The sequence below is a fragment of the Trichechus manatus genome, unplaced genomic scaffold (genome assembly GCF_000243295.1).
Source record: "Trichechus manatus latirostris isolate Lorelei unplaced genomic scaffold, TriManLat1.0 scaffold00272, whole genome shotgun sequence".
Taxonomy (NCBI): Eukaryota; Metazoa; Chordata; class Mammalia; order Sirenia; family Trichechidae; genus Trichechus; species Trichechus manatus.
The window spans coordinates 977194-999477 of NW_004444208.1; the positions used below are offsets into that span (position 1 = coordinate 977194).

General features: G+C 47.5%; 1 protein-coding gene across 2 annotated transcripts in view; it reads right to left on the bottom strand.

Annotated features, from left to right (window-relative positions):
• The window catches only part of CTIF (cap binding complex dependent translation initiation factor), a 312637-nt gene that overhangs the window by 108274 nt on the left and 182079 nt on the right, over positions 1 to 22284 (bottom strand). The window contains exon 8 of one of the 2 annotated variants that reach the window (XM_004389973.1): positions 588 to 1074. In XM_004389973.1, coding sequence (XP_004390030.1) covers positions 588 to 1074 — 487 coding nt within the window. Of the gene's footprint in view, positions 1 to 581; positions 1075 to 22284 lie in introns of both variants that reach the window. The other variant, XM_004389972.1, reaches the window with a different exon arrangement.

The window sequence follows — 22284 nt, forward strand, 5'->3', positions numbered from 1 at the left end:
AGATGTGGTCCAGGGATGAGGGAGGGAAGGGCAAGGTTAAGGCCAGGCTGCTTCTGCTTTGCCCAACTCACCTGCACTCCCATCCTGGCAGGGCCCAGAGCCAGGATGGTTCTTACCTCGGGGAGAGGCATCAGCCCTTATTTCATAAGCTCAGTGCTTCCCCTAAATGCCCCTGAGCGCTTCCAGGGCAGAGTCTGGCCCAAGAAAAGGCTCAAAGGGGAGAACAGGCCTTCTCTGCGCCCCTCCCATCATCCCTTAAACATGGTACCCCTTTCTTTTCTCCCTTCTCAGGTACCAAGTGCCTGCCCTGGGCCTCTTGGGGAATCAGGAGGTGAGGAGCTGTTATTAAGGGGCCAGAATGTGCTGGAGGTGGTAATGCACATTCTGGCCCTTGGCCGGCCCCCTGGTGGTCCTGTGGTACATAGACAGAGATGTCCACATAGTTCCCCAAGGCCTCTGCTTTCCGCCACACAGTTCACCGGGCCCTCAAACCCTAGAGGCCCCACCCGAAGCCCACCTACCAAAGTGCCTACCTCTCGGCTGTCCTCCCCGGTGCAAGAGAACAACTGAAATTCAATTACCGGTACCTTTTCCTTTAGCCTTCGCCGAAGCCTGTCTTTGGAAGACTGGAGCAGGGTGATTTTGGGCCGCTCCCCAATGCGCTCGGGAATAATACTGTCTTTACGCTTTGTCTCGGCCTCTGGTCCCCCTGGCTGCTGCAGGGGCAGCCGCTCAGGAGCCGCTGGGGCCAGGGCCTCAGGGCTGCGGGAGGTCTCGAGGGTGCCATGCCCTGTGTCCCCCAGGGTGTCCTCAAGTTTTGGGCCCTCGAAGGTCACAGTCTCTTTGGCATTGCGGTGGGCACCTGCCTCTCCCTTGTCACCAGGCGGGTGCTTCATGTTGCTATGGTGCCAGCGCCGGTTCTGGCTGTAGCCGTGGTGGGTGGGCCTCCCTGAGGGGTGGGGTGCCGAGCCCCCCTGGTAGGATTTCTGGTGGTCCCTGTTGTGTTTGGCACTGCCTGGCTGGTGGTCACCGTGCTGTTGGGGCTTGTTCCCTCCCGGAGGTCTCTGCTGCCGTCTGCAAAGCAAGGGAGAGGAAGAGAGAGGAGGTCAGGCATCACGGAGACACCCTGGGGGGCCAGTCAGAGTCCCTGCACCCGAGCACAAAACAGGAATTCACTGATGTGTTTGCTTATTCATTCCTTCAAAAACACTTATTGAGCGCCTACTGTGTGCCAAAAGAGCCCTGGTGGCACAACGGTTAAGCACTTGGCTGCTAACCAAAAGTTGGTGGTTCAAATCCACCAAGCGGCTCCACTGGAGAAAGACCTGGAGATCTGCTTCCATAGATTACAGACTAGGAAACACACTATGGGGCAGTTCTACTCTGTCACATGAGAGTATGTGTCAGAATCTACTTAATGGCACACAACCACCACCACCACCACAACTCTGTGCCAGATTCTGTGATAGGAGGCTTGGGGATACAGCAGAGAACAAGGCAGGCAGGTTCCCGTTATTGTAAGGACTTATGTCATTCACTTAGAATTTAAGTATTTCTATTCACTTATTAAAATATACATGAATATATGCATAGGGAACAAAATGAAAAAGATACAAGAGATTATGCAGGGAACTCTCCTGCCTCTGTCCCTAGCTACCCCAGTTATGTCCTCCTGAAGCAATTATTACCATTCTGTGAATCTTCCAGACATTCTAGCAGGTTCAAGCAAAGATGTATACACAGACTTGCCTCTCCTAACAATTACCCTGGTAATGACTCTTCATCAAAATGGCTCTTGAAAAGTTATATAACTTTTCAAAACACTCCTTTTTTTGCGGGGGTACACTGACATTTTAACCCAAAAACCTACTAAACAAATATGCTATAAGAAGTGATATTTCAACATTATGGTTTTAGGCCAAGACAGGCTCATCAATTTACTTGACATAACACTTTTTAAGCAGAGAACATCATATGGAACAAATTTGAGTTGTGCGTCACGGGGCGAACTCCAGATGCTTAGATTTGTGGACCAAGCAAGGGAGTGGGAAGGGCTATTCTTTGTGACCCTTCAGTCTGTTGTGTACAAGGGCTGCGTCCACGTCACTCGAAGCACTCTTGTGCTTAACCTTTATTTTACCCTCAAGGTGTTGTCTGTGCCACAACTTAATCTGAAGTGCAGTTGGAGTGCAAGATAAACATGAACCCCTCAAAAATTGTAAAGTTGGTGAAGAAAATTTAAAGAAAGAAGACTTTACCTTCTAAAGAATGAGCCCGCACACCCTCCTCCACAAACCAGCCCTTTGGCGGGTACAATAGACTTTCAGTGCATTGCATTTTATGAGCAAACTGTATTTACTGACTTTCAAATTGTTATTACTTGCATAAACTTGGTTTCATTGTTCAATTAATATTATTCATCTATGGAAATGTGGTGGTACCTTAGGTTGGGGTTAAACTCAATTTTTCCCATTAAAATTAATAATTTTGTTTATTTTTTCATTGAAAAGCTTTCCACTTAGTGGTAGTTGTTATTTGTTAGTTGCTGTCGAATAAATTCCAACTCATGGTGATCCCATGTGTGCAAAGCAGAATTGCTCCACAGGGTTTTCAAGACCTTTTGGAAGCAGACGCCAGGCCTGTGGTTATGGATTGAACTGCGTCCCCCAAAAATGTGTGTCAGCTTGGCTAGGCCATGATTCTCAGTATTGTGTGGTTGTCTTCCATTTTGTGATCTGAGGTAATTTTCCTGTGTCATAAATCCTAGCTTATATGATGTTAATAAGGTAGGATTAGAGGCAGTTATGTCAATAAGGCAGGACACAATCTACAGGATTAGGTTGTATTTGAGTCAATCTCTTTTGAGATATAAAAGAGAGAATGGAGCAGAGAGACAGGGGACCTTATTACCACCAACCAAGCAGAGTCAGGAGCAGACTGTGTCCTTTGGACTCAGGGTCCCTGTGCTGAGAAGCTCCTAGATTCAGGGGAAGAATGATGACAAGGACCTTCCCCCAAGGTTGACAGAGAGAGAAAGGCTTCCCTTGGAGCTGGTGCCCTGAATTCAGATTTCTAGCCAGCAATAAATTTCTGTTTGTCAAAATCATTCACTTGTGGTATTTCTATTAAAGCAGCACTAGATAACTAAGACATCTGTCTTCTGAGGCACCTCTGGCTGAGTTTGAACCGCCAACCTTTCAGCTAATAGTCAAGTGCTTAACCGTTTGCACCACCCAGGGACCCAAATAATATATTTTTTTCATTGAAAATCTTGCCACTTAGTGGCAGAGTTTTCAGAAATGAATTAAAGTTTCTAAGTGAGTCTTTTTGTTTCCACAGAAATGGTAACATATAACACTCATCACATTGTACAGAAGGAGTAGAAACATGACAATTTATTTTAAAACCCTCTAAAACATGAGAACCATTTGATGTAGCAATTCCACGGGTGGCAATTTATCCAAAGGAAATAATCAAGGACATGCACAAAAATTTAGGCACAAAGATGTTCCTCATGGCAGTGTTTATAACAGTGGAAAACTGAATGTAGAGTAATTAGGGACACAGCAAAAGGGTTCACTTTTGTTGATGGGGGAAAACACAAGTTATAATATGTGGAGTAAAAACAAAAAACAAAAAACAAAAAACAAAAACCTGTTGCTGACAAGTCGATTTCAACTCATAGCGACTCTATATGACAGAGTAGAATCGCCCCATAGTTTCCAAGGAGTGCCTGGTGGATTTGAACTGCCAACCTTTTGGTTAGCAGCCATAGCTCTTAATCACTATGCCACCAGGGTTTCCAATATGTGGAGTATGGTGTCATTTTTTAAGACAAGTATTTAAATGCATTGAAAAATCTGGAAGGATATAGACCCAAACACTAACAGTGGCTACCTCTGGATGATAGGGTGAGAGCTGTCATTATCTTCTTCCTTTTATTTGTGATTTCTAAGTGAAAGTGTATTTTTAAAAATAAACTTTTAATTTTGAGATCATTCTAGATTCACATGCAGTTGTAAGAAATAATATAGAGAAATTCTTTGTACTCTTTATCCAGTTTTCCCCTGTGGTAATGTCTTACAACTCTATGAGTCGGAATTGACTCAACAGCAATGGGTTTACACCTTACAAAACTATACTGCAATATAACAGCCCAGATATCAACACTGGTGCAGTCAAAATACAGGAATTTCCATCACCATTAGAATCTCTTATGCTGCCCTTTTATACCCACGTTCACTTCTCTCCCTCCTCTACCCTCCATGCTGTTGTTAAGCCTATCCATTGATTTTTTTTTTCAGTGATTATACTTTTCAGTTCTAAAGTTTCTATTTGGTTCTTCTTTATATCTTCTATTTCTTTGCTGAGATCTATTTTTCATTTGTTTCAAGTGTGTTCCTAATTGCTCTTCGAAGAATTTTTATGATGGCTGCCTTAAAATCATTGTTAGATAATACTAACAACTCTGTCATCTCAGTGTTGACGTCTATTGACTGTCTTTTTTCTTTCAATTTGAGATACCCCTGATTTTTTAAATAGATGATATCTATCTGTCTATCTACCTACCTATCTATCATCTATCTGTCTATCTAACTGTGGTGAAAATATACACAAAAAACATTTGTCAATTCAACGATTTCTACGTGTATAATTCAGTAACATTGATTACATTCCTCATGTTGTACAACCCTTATCACTATCCTTTTTCAAATTATTTCACCACCATTAACATAAACTCAGTGTCCCCTAAGCAAAAACTTCTCCTTTCTCCCTCTCTCCCACCACTGGTAACCACTAACAATCTTTGGTTTCTATATATCGGCTTATTTCATATAAGTGAGACATATAGTATTTGTCTTTTTGCTGATTTCACTCAGCAAAATGTTTTCAAGGTTCATCCACGTTGTGACCTGCAACAGGACTTCATTTCTCTTCATGGCTGAATAATATTCCATTGTATGTCTATACCACATTTTGTTTATCCATTCATCTGTTGATGGTCATTTCGGTTGTTTCCACAGTTTGGCTACTGTGAAAAGTGCTGCAATGAACACTGGTGTACAGGTTTCAGTTTGTGTTCCTGCTTTCACTTCTTCTGAGTATATACCCAGGATTGAGTGAGATCCCCCTGATTTTTGGTATGACAATGGATTTTGGCATTATGGAAATTTGCGGTATTATGAGACTCTGGACTTAATTTCTGTTTCAGCTGGCTTCCTCTGACCCTGTTTTGGTAGTGAAAACGGGGTGCTGCCTTGTTACTCCCAGGTGGAGGACAGAAGTTCTGGGACTTGTTTGACACCCAAGGGGGATTCCTCATTAATTCTGGGCAGGATGGGAGTTCCAACTCCCCACTCGGCAGCTCTGACACTATCCTGGCAGGGATGTCGGGGTGTCTCATTACAGCTGGCAAGAGTGGAAATCTAGGCTCCTCGTTCAGCCTTTGCTGGTGTGAGTGGGGGTGGGGCCACAGTTTTTTCTGTGGTATTTGGCTGGAGTACAGCAGCTATTGTCTAAAAATTTTCTGTTGTGCTAGGCTGCCTCTTTCCTGGTCCTTTGACTAGAAAAAGCAGGCTTTTGCTGGGGATTTTTGTCTGTGTCTGTTGGCCTTTCAGGGTTGCCAGCTTCTTCAGCTCCAAGTCTGAGACATGTGAGACAGAAAGAGAACCCAGGAAACTCACCACCATGTTGTTCCTCAAGTTCTGTGATCCCTAGAACATCTGCCTTATTCTCCCCACCTATCAGAATCTTCTTATGTTTGTTTCACATACAATGTTCAGGGTTTTGAGTTGCCTGCATTTATTTTAATGATTGAACAGTCATTACAAAAATATCTACAAAAGCCTGGAACACTGAGCTGACTCCTGTTGACTGGGTCTGCCCTGGGCCCTCGTTAAAGTCTGCATGGGATTTTTCACCCTTGTTATCCCAACTCAGTCACGTTGGGTTCTGGTGTACATTCGTGGTGCAGGAGCAGTACATTATACCTGGGTGGATGAGGCAGCCCCACCATTCAAAAACATCTCTGGCATGCCTGAATGATTCGTTTTCACTCCTTGATGGTCTTGTTCTAAAAACAAGGACTGTCAATGGGCCTAATGCTTTAAGTTCTGGGAAAGACAGGCAGTTTGCATTGACAGCTGAGCAGGGATCCTCAGCACATGTGGGCACCCACAGAGAGTGGCGTCCCACTGGCAACATGGGGCCATTGAGTCAGGATTCTCCCAGTGGCTCTATCACTAACTGGCCTTCAGATTGCCCAGACCTAAACCCAGATGCCTGAGACTCAGGACAGCTCAGAAGCTTGTAGCGCACATTCTGAGGGGTATAAACTGACCCACACTGGGAGAACATGGAAGAAATACCATTGCCCACCAACAACTCTGACTCATAGCAACTCTATGTACAACAGTACGAAACACTGCCCAGTCCTGTGCCGTCTTCACAATCGTTGTTATGTTTGAGCCCATTGCTGCAGCTATTTTTCAATCCATCTCATTGAGGGTCTTCCTCTTTTTTGCTAACCCTCTACTTTACCAAGTATGATGTCCTTCTCCAGGGACTGGTCCCTCCTGATAACATGTCCAAAGTACAGGAGACGAAGTCTCGCCATCCTCGCTTCCAAGGAGCATTCCGGCTATATTTCTTCCAAGACAGACTTACTTGTTCTTCTAGCAGTCCATGGCACATTCAATATTCTTCGCCAACACCATAATTCAAAGGCCATCAATTCTTCTTTGGTCTTTCTTATTCATTGTCCAGCTTTTGCAGGCATATGAGGCGATTGAAAACACCATGGCTTGGGTCAGGCACACCATAGTCCTCAGAGTGACATCTTTGCTTTTTAACACTCTAAAGAGGTCTTCTGCAGCAGATTTACCCACTGCCATACATCATTTGATTTCCTGATTGCTGCTTCCATGGGCAGTGATTGTGAATCCAAGTAAAATGAAATCCTTAACAATGTCAATCTTGTCTCCATTTATCATGATATTGCTCTCTCTCTCTATATATATATACTTCTAAATGAGTCTTTTTAAATTTTTTCATTGTGGTAAGTATATATAACAAAACATTTGTCAGTTCAACCATTTTTACACATACAATTCAGTGACATTAATTATGTTCACCCTGTGATTAAACCATCACGACTACCCATTTTCAAATTTTTTCCATCCTCAACAAAAACTCAGTACAAGCCTGTGACTTTTTGTGAGTTCTCTCTACTTTTATTTTTAAATTGCTTTCTACTAATTTGCCTTTCTCCTTCCACTCTCTTTGTTCTCTGAGTGTGAGTTATTTTTAAGCCCAGAGAGGAACCTTGGAAATTCCCTGGCAGATAATGCTCGATTCTCACAACTTTTGTCATCCTTATTTAGAATTTTTGTGGGGCCTGCAGCTCTGGCTCAAGGAATGCCCCCAAAGGATGGATGAGCAAGCCCTTCCCAGCATCTGCCTTGAAATGGTCTGGCTTCTCTCTTGTTATATCAGGGATTTCCTTCTTTTTGCCCACCCACCCACCTACCCACTCCCGCCCAAAAAAAAATTCTCTCCACCTGGAGGAGAAAGGAGGTCATTTCTACACAGCTAGGGGTCATGGCTTCAGAGTGAAACCAGCTAGGTCTTGCAGAGCTTCTGCTGTTCATTCCTGCAAAGCTGAACTGGAAATTTTGGGGGGCCTGGAATTCTACATCCTCTCTGGTTTGAAAGACCCTGGAGCAAGCCCTGTCTACATGGCAGTGACCAAGAATGCCCCAGCCCGATCAGCATTAGGGGATTTTCTTGGGCTCACTCTTGCTGGGGGAAGCTCCTTTGCCCAGTCACTCAACTAGCACAAATAGAGGAATGCCCAGGGGTGGAAGATGAGCCAGGGAACCCACCCTCAAGGGTTCCTTCCTAAGTAGGCAGGGAAGACTGATGGACTCAAAAGAAGGATGGCTTGATATGGTGCTGAATGGCGGACGGGATCAGCTGGGTGGGCCCGGTGGGCAGGGAAGAGTACAGATGCCACTGGAGGCAAGGGGCACCGAGCCTCTCTTTACTCTCCCTCTTCCTCCCACCTGCTCAAGGCCCTGCTTAGCTCTCAGTGCAAGTGATCACTGGGACTGGCCTCTCTGTGCAGGCAGGTCAAGAATCTTTCTTCCTATTTTACAGATAAGCCAACTGAGGATCAATGAGATGAAGTCTCACAGCAGAAGGCCTTCCAGGGGCTCCTGGGAGTGTCCGAGCCTGCCAGCTAATCACAGCACCCATTGACCACCTCCTGTTGGTCTCCCATTTGCCCTCAGACTCAGGAGAGAAGGGCTGAAGTACTGCTGGGACCTGCAGTGGTGACGGCCACGTGAGAGCCCACACCCCTCGCCCCTGAACTGGCTGAGAGGGCACTAACCGCTGGAACAGGCTTGGGGCTGGGCCTTGTTCCACCAACAATGGAGAGCCAGGCTTCCCTACTCTGGCCATTCACAAATATTTGCCAGCGGTCTCTGGTGGGGCTGCCAAAACCAGCTCCTCTCTTCTCTGTGTTTGCTGGCGCTAGGTTTCATCGATACCTTCTTTCAGGGGCCAGCTGGCTGCTCACCACGAAACCTGTGGGTTTAGGTTTGGCTGGGATGGGGATGAACCGCCTTTGCTCCCAGTGGCTGGGCCAGAAAGCTGCATTTTGTCTCAGATACACAGATACATACACCCAGGTTTCGGAGACAAACTAGACACAAAGTTTTGCAACCATACAACCAAAAGGAGCAAGAATCCACCTCCCTGCCTGTTTATTATGTGCTCTAATCTCCTCTCTGGGGAAGTTTTCTCTCAGGGGAATGGCTTAGGAGATAAGATTAATATTCCATTTGTGCTACTGGCAATACCTGCTGTTAGGGAAATAATGTTTTTTTTTTTTTGAGAATGAAAATTGTCAGTTTATGTTTTTCCCATCACTCATTTAGTTTATTTTTTCTTCTTTGGGTTCTGAAATCAGATGTCTTGTTTCACTCTAAGACTGCTCTCTTTTATTAAAAAAAAAGTTCTCAGAAGGCCACAGCTGCATTTTGGGAGGTGGGTATAGGGAAGCTAACTTCAGATTTTGTTTTAGAAAATGGTTTTAACAGTGTTCCAAATGCAGACAAATGTCTCTGTTCATTTTTTATTTCATAATCATTCCAAGCTAGATACTCCGAGGGCCACTGACTTATTATGGTTCTCTCGATGTCAGACAATTTACCACATAATTTGTAGGTCTGCTTAAAAATTTCTGAAAGCAAAATTCCTAGGGCAAGTGGTTTTAAAACTATGCCTGGGCTCATATTTCTTGTCTTCAGGAAAAGTGATGACTGCTTATTCCTAGCTGAGGTGCCCCATTCCTGCCCACCCACACCCCCTGCTTGGGGCCCTGCCACCTTGCTCAGTCACCACCAAACAGCAGGAGCTGAGGTGAGGCCAAGGCACAGGTCCAAGGGGCTTCTCTGCAGCTCAGGGGCTGCCTAGCTTAGCGTCGGCACATGGGACCAGAAACAAAGGTCGCCACGGGCCCGCTGCAGTTGGCAGAGTGACTGGGAGGCATAACAAGGAGGAGGGCATGGGAGACTTTCCTCTTCTTCAGGGAACTAGCTGAGAAAAAAATGTGACATTGACTTAACACAGGGAAAAGGATTCTAAGGGCCTGTGATAAATGACACCTACTATGTACCTGGGAGTCCCTGGGTAGTGTAAACAGTTGACGTGCTCAGCTGCTAACTGAAAGGTTGGTGGTTTGAGTCCACCCAGAGGTGCTTCAGAAGAAAGGCCTGGCAATCTACTTCTGAAAACTCAGCCATCGAAAACCCTATAGAGCACAGTTCTACTCTTATACACATGGGCTCTCCCTGAGTTGGAGTCGACTTGATGGCAACTGGTTCCTACGTGGCTCAGGGCTGGACTCAGCCATTGTAGTGTACCAAGCCTGTCCCTCAGGAGGCTTCTTGCCACGTCTGTCTGTGAGACAACAGCCTGCTCCGATCCTGGCGTGGCCCCTCACTGGTTGTATGGCTCTGGGTGACTTCGCCTCTCTGTCTCTGTTCCCAGCACTGTCAGTCCCCATTGCAGGGACAGCTGTGAGGATAACACGAGTGAAAGCATGGCCATTTTACAGATGAGAAAACCAAGGTTCAGAGAGGTGGTATTACTCCTCTAGGGTGACCCAGCTAGTTAGCAGCAGAGCCTGCATTTGAACTCAGGTCTGTGTTTTTGCTCTAATGCACTGTCTAAAATGCTCTATGGCTGGATTGAACAATTGCTCATCTGAGATCTTGGTACTGTTTGGAAACTGGGGGGCATGACTACAAAGACATGGGCAGCTAAATTACCCTGCAAGTGCCAGGGTCACTGTCACTGTCATCACAACTGTAACACCACCACCAGTACCAGAAAGCTTCTGCAGCACTTCCTGTGTGCCAGGCCCACTCCTCTCACAGGGTCCTCATAACCACCCGCTAGGAGAGGGCTAGCTGGCATCCAGGACCCTCCTGGTGCCTTGGGTGGTCAGCCAAGCTTCAGACTCCCCTACTCCCATTGATAATGCTGCTCTCTTTCTTTCTTTCTTTTATTTAGCATATTTTATTCTGTTGTATTTTCCATTCTTTTTGAAAATTTTTATTTTGTTGTTGTTGTTGAGAACATACACAGCAAAACATAACCAATTCAACAGTTTCTACATGTACAATTCAGTGACACTGATTACATTCTTCAAGTTGTACAACTATTCTTACCCTCCTCTTCTGAGTTGTTCCTCCCCCATCAACATAAAATCACTGTCCCCTCAGGTTCCCATCTAACCTTTCAAGTTGCTGTTGTCAATTTGGTCCCATACAGATGGTTCTCAAAAGAGCATAATGCTCAAGGCTGACATTTTTTACTAGTTAATATGCTGCTCTCTTTCTCATGAGAGTTAGGCAGGAAATAATTCAAGACTAAGGTCTCTGCCAGCCAAGGCAATAATGCAGGTAAGAAGTTCGATATTTCACTCCACGGATCAAAAGCTTTAGAAATTGGATGTTCGCCTGACTAAAGGGGTGCTTTGGGATGGAGATCAGATGGTCAGCGGGTACGTCTGCACCCTGCATGCAGGGGAAAGAATTTTCTCACCAACTACAGAGTGAATGAATGAATGAGTAAATGAATGAACCACTGAATGAACAGAGAAAAGCCTGGTTCACTTATTCTTTCATTCATTAAACATGTACTCCCTGGAGCTTAACCAGAGATGTCAATGGATTTGCCCAAGGCCACACAGTTCCTGGCACACTCCCAGGGACTGTTCAGCTGTCTCTAAGGAGTGTCTTGGCACCTCTCCTAATCCCATTGGGCTTCAAGGCCCAGCTCTGCCCAGGGCAGCCCCCAGAGCCCTCCCTAGCCCACAGGGCCCCCTCTCCAGGTTCAGATCGCAGTCTGAACCACCCTATACCATGCCCACATCTCTGCTACCCAGACTGTTTTGAGAGCTCTGCTTGTCTGCCCTTAAAAGCATCCACTTCCTTCAGATGGGGCAGACCCTTCTCTAAATCTCCCACAGGGTCTGGTGTAGGGCTGGGCATTCACACATGCCACAAGTGCTGCCTGAGTCCTTCGATGAGCCAGGGACTGTGCCAGGCCCTGGGGACACATGAGGACTCCAACAGACAGGGCTGCTGCCCCCACGGAGCTTAGGATCCATTTGGAGAGACAGACTCAAATACCATAATTACAGAAACAGTTGTCTAGTGCAACCAGAGACAGGAGTTATGAAGGAAAGGGAGAGCAGCCCAGTAGCCTGGGGCTTCTGTCCTGGTCCAGGAGGCCTAGAGGCAAGACCAGCTGCATGGTGTCAGGCCCAGTGCAAAATGAAAACTCGGGGCCCCTTGTTCAAAAATGGTAGGAATTGGAAGACAGCAACAGCAAAGTATTAAACCAAGTGTGGGTCCTTCTGAGTGTGGGCCCTGGGCGCTTGCACAGCCGCACACCCATGAAGCTGGCCCTGCCTGGAGGCTGCCCCAAGGTGATGCACGGGAACTGAGCTCACAAGGGTGTGGAGTAATAGTAATGAAAACAACTAATGGTAAGGAATCACTTACAATGTGCCAGGCATGGCTTTTGTCTCACCCTAAGAGGAGGTACTATTGTAAACCTCATTTTAAAGAGAGGTCAGCAAGGCACAGAAAGGGTAAGTAACTTGCCTGAGGCCACACAGCTTGCAAGTGGCAGAGTTTGGGTTTGAACTTAGGCAGTTTAGCCTGAGAGTGTGTGTTGTCAACCACCATGCTCTCCTGCATCAAGGATTTGAGGTCTGTTCCAGGGTCCTGAAGGCCTGGGGCAGCCCGCACACCGCTGCCGAGCCACTGAAACCCACATCAAGGGGAGTCCAGACCTCAGCCAAAGGTCAGTGGGGGAGGGTCTATGTGCTGTCCTTGCAGCAGCGCAGCTTGGCTGAATGTGCGGTGGGAAATGCAAGGACTGAAAGCTTAGCTGGAGTCCCCTGGGAGTGAGGGAGCTGAGGTCTGTGGGAGGGGAGTGCCTGGGAGGGCTCTGGACGGAAGCTTTGGGTCAAGGTTTGGAAATGTGGCCTTCCAGGCTTGGCTCCACTGTGTCTGGGGAAAACCACAGAAGCCACAAGTGGCCCTTAGGTTTCCATCTGTGCCGGGAACAATCCTCTCCTCACCACTGTCTGCTGTTTCCTGTGGCTCAAGCTTGTTGGGCAGGGCTTTGGGGTGGGGGAGGGGGGAGTGGAATCTTCAGGGTGGCTCCCCTGGGGCAGGGAGGGAGGAGCTTCAGGAGCCTACTGCCTTCCTCCATCCTGGGGCAGCATAGAGGCCACAGGAAAAAGCTTTCTTTGGGACATTAGTAGGGGATCTGAGTCTCACTCAACAGCTGAGGCATTTCAAGGCCCTCTGCTCAGCCCCACTGGAAATCAAGGCTCTCAGCCTGGCTTTCCAGCGCCAATTCAGTGGGTGACTTTCGCAAATCATCCAACTACCCGTGCCTCAGCATTCCTACCTGCAAAATGGGCATACCAATCCCACTCAAGGCACTTCATGAGATGGGTTCCCACCTTCTCTCTGATTCCTGCCTTGATCCCAAGGCTGGCCTGAGGTTACAATGAAATAAAGCCGGGAAAGCCTTTGGGGAACAAAGACACATTATAAATACAAGGTAGTATTTTTGTTCCAGGGTGAATCAGGCATTCCAAGAATCCTTGACCTCAAACATCCAGAGGCAGAGTGATGTCATGGGAAGAATGTGGGGCTGTTCTAGTGAGCCATTCAGGCTGCAGAGAGAACCGCCCTTCCCCTTGGCCCAGCCAAGCCCTGCAGCTCTGAGGTCTGGCCTGCCGACCCTCACTGCAGCCTGCTGGCGGGTTGGGGCATCCCTCGAATGACGCGCCTACCCCGGAGGCTCACTGCAGAGGCTGGCAGAGACCTGCCGTGGTTGCAGGTAAGTCTCAAATGGGATGCTCGCTTTTCTGGCTCTTAGTATCTGTGGCTAAATTGGCTGAGTCACGAAAATCAACCAGGAAGCAAAATCTGGCTATGCCACCTTCTGGAACCTCGAGATTCAGCCAGCTCCTACCCACTCTTCCTAAAGAACAGAGGAGGCCCAGCTGTGAGTATGAACTTGGCCTTCTTGAACAGCCCCTCACTGCCTGGAACACAGAAAGGGCCCAATAAAAATCCCCAGGGTATTACTGAGAGGCAGCACCCTGTAGTAGTTCAAAGTAAGGACTTCAGAACCAGATTCCCTGAGTTCACATCTTGGCTCTGTACTTCTAGCTGTGCAACCTTGGGCAAGTTCCTTAACCTCTCTGGGCCTTAGTGTCTTCATCTGTAACATGGAGACAAACGTAGTACCTAGGTCATAGGGTTGTCGTGAATTTTAAAGGAGTTGATGCATGTAAGTACTATATTAGTGTTTGCCTGTAAGAATATTATGTTGTGGGTTTTGCAAGCAATATAGCAGGAATCCTCCAGATATGCAGAGAAAGTGGTAAGCATCAGCACATCCATAGCACAGGTGGGAGAACTGAGGCTGCGGGGGGACAATGGCTGCTTCAAGTGATAGTAGTCCAGGAAGAAACATCCAGAAGCCCAGCTTCTGGCTTCCTTTCTAACTCTGGTCCTAAGGGTGATCTGAGTTCAATTCTGGCCAATGCACTTCATGCACAGCCAACACCTGTCTGTCAGTGGAGGCTCATGTGTTGCTATGATGCTTAACAGGTTTTAGTGGCATTTTCAGACTAAGATGAACTAGGAAGAAAGGCCTGGCGGTCTACTTCTGAAAATCAACCAATGAAAATGCTATGGATCAAAATGGTCCAATCCCTTTGTGCATGGAGTCACCATGAATTGGGGGCCAACTTGACGGCAGCTAACAACAACCCACTGGGGAGCTTACTGGGGCAAGGAGATGGGGTGTTGGAGGCTCAGTACTGGTTGCCAAGCTGGCTGCCCATAGCTCCCTCCTCAACTGCAGTTTACTCTTTATTCATTAAAAACTACATTTGATCCAACGAATAAATGTAAAAGAAATGACAGTTAGAATACTGTCTCTCAGGCTGGCCTCTCTCCTGAAATCAGGGTAGAGCCACATGCCACCAAGTAGAGTCTTACTTTGCAATCCTAAAACGAGTCAGTTGATTATCAGACACTTGTGTACCTGTTCGGTGTAGATGGCTGAGGCGGATACAAAGCAGTATAACATATGGTTCCTGCGCTCGAGGATCTTCGAATCTGATGGCAGGATTGCTATGTTCACTCAAAAAATATGAACAACAATGTTATGTATTAAATGTGTCCTCCCAGAATATGTGTTGGAATCCTAACACTCTATACTTGTGGATGTAATCCTGTTTGGACATACTTTTCTTTGTTATGTTAATGAGTGCATACCTGAGTAGGGTGGGTTCTAAATTTAATCATTTCTGAGTTACAGAAAGAGTAGATTAGACATAGAGACAGGAGAACACATGGGGAGGGGTGTGGGGGGAGACGGATACCATTTGAGGATCATCTATAAGCTAAGTGATGAAGGAATGTCTGGGGCTATCAACAAGAAAGGAATCGACATGGCGGGGGCCCTGATTTGGACTTTCAGCTTCCAGAAATGTAAGAAAATAAACTTTTGTTCTTTAAAGCCAACCACTTGTGATATTTGTGTTACAGCAGCACTAGGTAATTAAGACAAATAGCAAAAGGCAAAACATAGCATCTGATGAGTTCTGAGGATAGGGGCCAGGAAGGCTTCCTGGAGGAGGTGGGGTGGATGGAAGGACCCACAGAATAGGAAATAACACTCTACAGACAGAGACTAGCAGAAACATGTGCAGTAGTATGGTGAAGGGGACAGAGAAGTGGGGGTGGGGAGAAGCACTCCCCAGCCCTGCAGAGGAGCTGTGGCTGGGCCCTGGGGTCAGGGCTGGGGGAGGGCTGGGCCCAGCTTCTCACCCAGGTCTTTGAGCTCTGTATCAGGATGGGAAGACCATGGCCGCAGCGAGGATTCTCTCCACCCACCGTGCTGTGTGGCCACAACCATCATTTCGCCACACACTGGCCTAAAATCCTTGCTGAAAATGCTCCCTCCCACCCAATTCCCGACTCTTCCTTGCAAGTTGGGCCCTCCTATACAGGTAGCTGTCCGTGAGGCAAGGCGTGAGACAGGGCGCTTGTCCCGGAGGCACCTGCAAGCCCCACCATTAATCACCTACCATACTTCGAGATCATCACCACACCCCCATTTCAATCAACGTACATGTTTTGGGAGACGAAAGAAAGGGAGAAGGATTTAGAACTGTCCGGTTAACCCAGAGTATTTTATCAGATAGGAAAGCTGTGACCTCAGAATCCCAGACATAGCACCATAAAGGGATGGGACACACGAGAGGTGCACTTGAAAAAGGGAAGAAGGGGAGTACCCAGGTCCTGGAAAACAGGCAAGGGGACAGAGCTGTGATGAACACTGCCAATATACCACTCTGCCTTGGGCCAGGCTGGGAGGTGTACCCAGGCCTTCTTGGCAAGCCACGGGGTGGTGGGGGTAGCAAAGTGAAGGGGGAGGGGCTCTGGGAAAAGAGTTCCAGGTGAAGCAAAGGTGGCTCCATTATAGGGGAAGCAGAGGAGCTCAGCTCAGTGCTTGGGCTGGTTTTGTTAGTGGGCAGCTGAGCACCACTGGGCTTCCAGGCTCTCTGGGGAAACGCTGCCGGCTGCCTGCCTGCCTCACTCCATTAGCCATCACATCCCAGCCACCCTCCTGGGGCAGCCTCCTCCTCTCACAACTTCATTACTGACAGGTTTGCGCCGTCCCTGAAGGGCTGTTTTTCCATCTGGGGAAGGGGAGGAAATGTGAAATGGAGTTAGCTGGAGTCAGGCCTCCCTCAGGCCACATTTTTCAGCCAGGGTTGGTGGAAATGACAAGTCCACGGTCAGATGCTACCACAGAGGAGGGGCCACTCAACAGCTTCACGCATGTTAGGTACTGTGGCACCAGCTCATCCATGTCGGGACACAGCTTTCCGGCAGATGGTTCCTTGGGCCAGAATCTTCCAAATTGCAAAGACAGTTGTAGCAGGGAGCTGGTAGCTTTCATATTAAACTCCCACTCAGCCAGGGTTCAATGTATATATTCAGGGGCATGCAGATGGCTAAGGAGGCCTTATTCTCCTTAGCTCCCAAATGCTTGTGTCCTGAGGCTTACATCTACTGTTGTTGTTGGATGCCATCAAGTTGATCCCAACTCATAGTGACCCTATAGGACAGAGTAGAACTTCCCCATACAGTTTCCTAGGCTGTAATCTTTACAGAAGCAGATCACCAGGTCTTTTCTCCCCTGGAGCCACTGGTGGGTTTGAACTGCTGACCTTTGGTTAGCAGCCAAGCGCTTAACCATTGCAACACCAGGGCTCCTTAGAGGCTTAGAGCAGTGAGTTTAAAATCAACCAAAGATGCTCCCTTATGGTAGAAAGTTAACTAGTAAATTTAGAAGGAATGATGGAATTAGAAACTCACCATTTGGCAACCATCATAATAATAATTGTTTCAGGCAAGTGTCATCAATGGATGCCAGTGGATGAAAGTTTGAGGAAAAACAAGATACTTTACATAGTCTCAAAGTATCTCCCCACAAAATACTTCTTAATTACAAAGGGAAATAACGTAACATAACAGTGGAGAAACTTGGCAGACACCACCTTAACCGAGTAATCAAAGCTCACATCGCCAGTAATGGGATTAAAGGACAGCATACCTCCTGATACCATGCACTGAGAAAGACACAACATAATTTCTGTGGGATTTCTTCCAAAAGTTCCGATAACCTCCATCTAATGATGAGGAAATATCAGAGAAGCCCAAATTGAGGGACCTACTACAAAATAACTAGCCTTATTCTAAAAAAATTTAAAAAATGTCAATGTCAGGAAATACAAAGAAAGACTTGGAAACTGTTCCAGCTTAAAAGAGACTAAAGAGGCATGACAATTGAATGCACTCTATGATCTAGGGTCACTGGAGAGACAGGAGTACGGTTTGTAGATTCAAGAACAGTATCGTATCAATGGTAGTTTCCTGATTTTGGACATTGAACTGAGGTTATGGAAGAAAAATGTCTTTGTTTTAAAGAAATGAGTGGAGTATTTAGGAGCTCTGGTGGCGCAACGGTAAAGCACTCAGCTGTTAACTGAAAGGATGGCAGTTTGAACTCACTCCACCACTATGGGGGGGGGAAAGACCTGACGATCTGCTTGCTCCCATAAAGATTAACCCATTGCCAGCGAGTCAGTTCCAACTCTTAGTGACCCTACAGTACAGAGTGGAACTGCCCCATAGGGTTTCCAAGGCTGTAATCTTTATGGAAACAGACTGCCACATCTTTCTCCTGCAGAGCAGCTGGCGGGTTTGAACCACCAACCTTTTGGTTAGCAGCTGAGTGCTTAACCACTGCAAACCAGGGCTCCTTCCCATAAAGGGAGAGAGAACTGGTGATCTGTTTCCGTAAAGATTATAGCCTAGGAAACCCTGTGGGGCAGTTCTATTCTGTCACATGGGGTCACTATGAGTCGAAAATCAACTAGACGGCACCCAACAACATGATCAAGAAGTTATTTTACATAAAACATGATTTTTAGATTATGTTATTCAGACTGAGTTATAAGGTTCATGTTTAACATGATCTTTAATAACATTCATGAATTAAGGCACATTTTAACCTTCCCTCACTTGTCAAGCGAAGCATTCTCTCCTTCATTTATTTTAAATGAGTTATGAAAGCAAAAACAAGATTGTCTACAAAGAAATTTTAAAATGACATATTACCATTATATTGTGGCTTTGGCACCAGATACCCACTAGAATGTAGGCTAAAGTTTGACTATATAAGGCATAAAAAGAAATGAAAACCAAAAACTGATTTAGTGGCCCACTCTTTGGAATTCTTGAATTTTATGTTTTTGTATAAAAATCAACTCATTTGTTTTTATAATTTTCTGGCTTTGTTTCTAAATGATGAGGCCCTAGTGTTTTCAAGAAGCGCTTGCAATTGCTTCTGCCCAAACAACACGCCGTGAGCAGGGATGGTCTTGACACCCCAGACTCAGATGGCTGCCGTCCAGGCTGGGTGGCCTGGGGATGTGACTCTCTGCAGTCTTCCGGAGCTGCCACTCAGAACTCCGACCAGATGGACAGACTCACGGATCTGGGGCAGAGCACCTCAAGGCATATTTGCAGTTATTACCACTTTGATGTTCCTCATGAACCAGCCTTTTAATATCAGTGTTCTTTAATGCTTCCTGCCCTTAACCAACTGTCCATTATGGGTAAAAATTAAATATTTGACTAAGAATAAAAATAATTTAAAACTGCATAATGGTCAAACCACCAAAGTGGCCCGAGGGGCTGCTGAGTGATAAATGGGCCGAACGGCGGAGCCTTGGGCAGGTTTCTCTGATCTCCATTAAGCACCAGTGCTCACGCCACACCTACGTAGGGGTCCTACGGCGTGCAGCTCTCATGGTGAAGAAAATACCTTTGGCAAGGGTCCAAATCAGGGCCCTATCACTTCTTAGCTGTGCGCCTCCGGACAAGGCTCTTACCACTCTGTGCTTCAGTTTCCCCGTTTGTAAAATGGAGGTATAATAATGATAAGGAGTCCCTGGGTGGTGCAAACGGTTAATGCACTCAGCTGCTAACCAAAAGGTTGGAGGTTTGAGTCCACTCAGGGGCCCCTCAGAAAAAAGGCCTGGCGATCTACTTCCAAAAATCAGCCACTGAGAACCCTATGGAGCACAGTTCTACTCTGACACACATGGGGTCACCATGAGTCACAACTGACTCCACGGTAACTGGTTTAGTGATGCTAAGGCCCATTGCATAAGGTTGTGAGGGTTACAAGAGATGTCACTTGGCCCAGTGTCTGACACAGAGCAGGGCTCCATGAGTAGCTGCTGCCACTGCTGCTACATTGCGGGAAACAGCAGCCGCCCAGTCAGGACTCTCGGCACAGTGCTCTCGCTCCCTCTGTGTGAGCCCAGAAGACATCTCTAGGTCTCCAGTGGCAAGCTCAGCATCTTCCTCACTACCTCAGGGTTACAGCTCCTGGATGTGGCACTCAGGAGGTTTGGACTCTCCAGCTCACCCCCCAGGAAGTCCCAAAGCATAATCTACCGCAGGTTCCGAGGTACTGTCTTCTAATCTGCCTTGCTCCTGTCCTCTCCCAGCGAGCGTCCTTGTCATTCCCCCATCAGAACTCTCTCCCCACGTGTCTCTGGGGTGGGGAGGGGGAGGGAGCGCAAGTCCCACCTCCCCCAGAGAACTGTCTGGTCGCCCCCGCCCCCAGTGAACGCTCTCTTTCCCTGTGATCTTTCCCCAGGTGTGGACAGTGAATGTACCTGGGTTTACAGCCTGTGTCCTCAGCTCATTCCTGGAGTGCAGGCAGGGCCATGGTGTATTCTTCTGCCCCCATCTGGCTCAGTTCAGTGAGTATTAGGCTAGACTGGAAATGAGCGGTGAGGTTCTTTTTGGGGGTGTGAGCCCTGAGAAGTGGTTTCTGGGCTGGGGGATGAGGAGGGCTTCGTGGAGGCCCAGAAGTCAGGCCACAAGGCCCTGTGGTCCCAGTAGCACTTGCTCACTGCCTGCTGCTCGGGAGGAGCCATACAGCGCCTCCTCCTGGGCCGAGCAGGGCCCTGAGGGGAAGTGAGCATGAGGCCAGGATAGCAGAGGAAAGAGTCACTCAGTACTATCCAGCAAGCCCATTTCCTTTATGTGGGAAAACAAGGCAGGCCTCTAAATACAGGCCCTGGCTAGGAGGGGAAGTGATGCTGGCTGAGGTGCAGGTGGGGGCAGATGGGGCCAGTGCCGGCTGTAGAGCTCTGGGATAGGGCTGGGCCTGGAGGAAATCACTCTCATTTCAGCCTGATAGCCTGGTGGCACTTTAGACCAGGGCTTCAAATTGGTTCATTCTGGTTTGTACCCCTGCTGATAATCTGCATTTCTAACAAGTACCCAGGAAGTTATACATAAGAATCACCTGGGGATCTTGTTAAACTATAGATTCTGATTCAGTATATCTGGAGTAAAAATGCAAATTCTCAGCAGGGAACTTGTTAGAAATGCAAATTCTCAGCAGGGGTTTGAACAGAACAAACAGGTTCAAAGCCCTAATTTAGACCCACTGAAGACCCACTGCCTGGCAGCAGGTACCAAAGGGGAGGGAGGGGCAGAGTAACAGAGGGGACACTGGCCAGAGAGGTGGGCCACTGTGCTCCACTCCAGCTCTGTGGCTATTAGCTGTGCGTCACTGGGTTAATGAAACACCTCTCTGGGCCCCAGTTCCCAATAATAATAATAATGATGATGATGATAGCTATGATAATAAATGACAACTGTATGGTACTTTCTATGTGCAAGGCACTGCTCTAATGACGTAATGTAAATTAACTTCTTCAATCATGGGATAGATACCAACCTTATTATCCTTATTTTACAGCTAAGGAAACAGGCATAGAGAGGTTAAGTAACTTGCTCAAGATAACACAGCTAGAAAGCGTTAGCTGGGATCTACTTGCCGCCCTGACTTCGCTTGGAGCAGCTGGTGGAAGAAGAGGGGCCTGCCCCGGGGCACGTGGTGTCTGCCGAGAGGCCCAGAGCATGGTGAGAGCAGGGGGAGGATGGCTTGCTCAGGCAGGAGAGGAACAGGCCTCCTTCACCTTCCTCATCCCAGACATGAAATACAGCATCACCTGGCTAACCAACCACAGCCCCCACCCGAGTGGCTGAGCCAGAAGGCTGACGGCTTCTGTGGGAGAGGACCCGCTTTCTGCACTAACCGGCCCTGCCTCAGTGTATCTTGGAAGAAAGAAGAGGTGGTCTGCACACTCCCACTCAGAGGTGGCTCAGTAATTGCAGGTTTTCGTAACATTCTGGGAAGGAACAGCCACTGTTATGGAGAAGCCAGGGAAAATGCTTCGTGGCAACCATTCCCAGGAATGAGGCCATCCTGACCATCAGACCACCCGGCGTTTCCTTTCCAGCTCCTCCACTTCCCATGACAAAGGAATAACAGCAGGCCAGCCCTCCCTCAGAGGCCAGTCACCCTACCCCTGCAAACCTTTCCCTGGCCCTCCCTATCTCTGCCCCGGGGTGATGGGCTGGAGGGAGCTACCAGGCAGGACAGGAGATGGAATGGGAGCACCTAACCCCTTCTCAAGGAGCTCTGACGGTACAATGGTTAAGTGCTTGGCTGCTACCAAAAGGTCAGAGGTTTGAACCAACTCAGCGACTCCTCAGGATAAAGACCTGGAGATCTGCTCCCATAAAGATTTTAGAAAACCCTATGGGGCGACTCTACTCTGTCACATGGGAGTGATAGGAGTCACAATCGACTTGATGGCACCCAACAACAACAACCCCTTCTCATCAGATCTAAGCGCCCCCTAAGAGAGGATGTCTCACATTTTGATCATAGCCAATTTCGATTGGGGAAACTTAATCACCAGCAAAAATTCTATAGATTCCAGACAAAATGGATGGAAATTGGGCCCTGGGAACTCAAGAGAAAAATCTGAGGCTCCCCTAGGGAGTATTTCCAGGGCCTTGGACACTAGGAGATGCAGAATCTGTTCAGGTACCCTCTCCTCACCTCTCAAGTTCTCTCTGCCTCCCCACCTTCCAGTTTCTGCCTCCAATCATATCTCCTTCTTCCCTCCAACAGGAACCTTTCTCCTCTGCACCACTCACCACAAATGCCACATCCATTCTAACTACTGGGCCTTTGCAACTGCTGTCTCCAGTGAGGTCC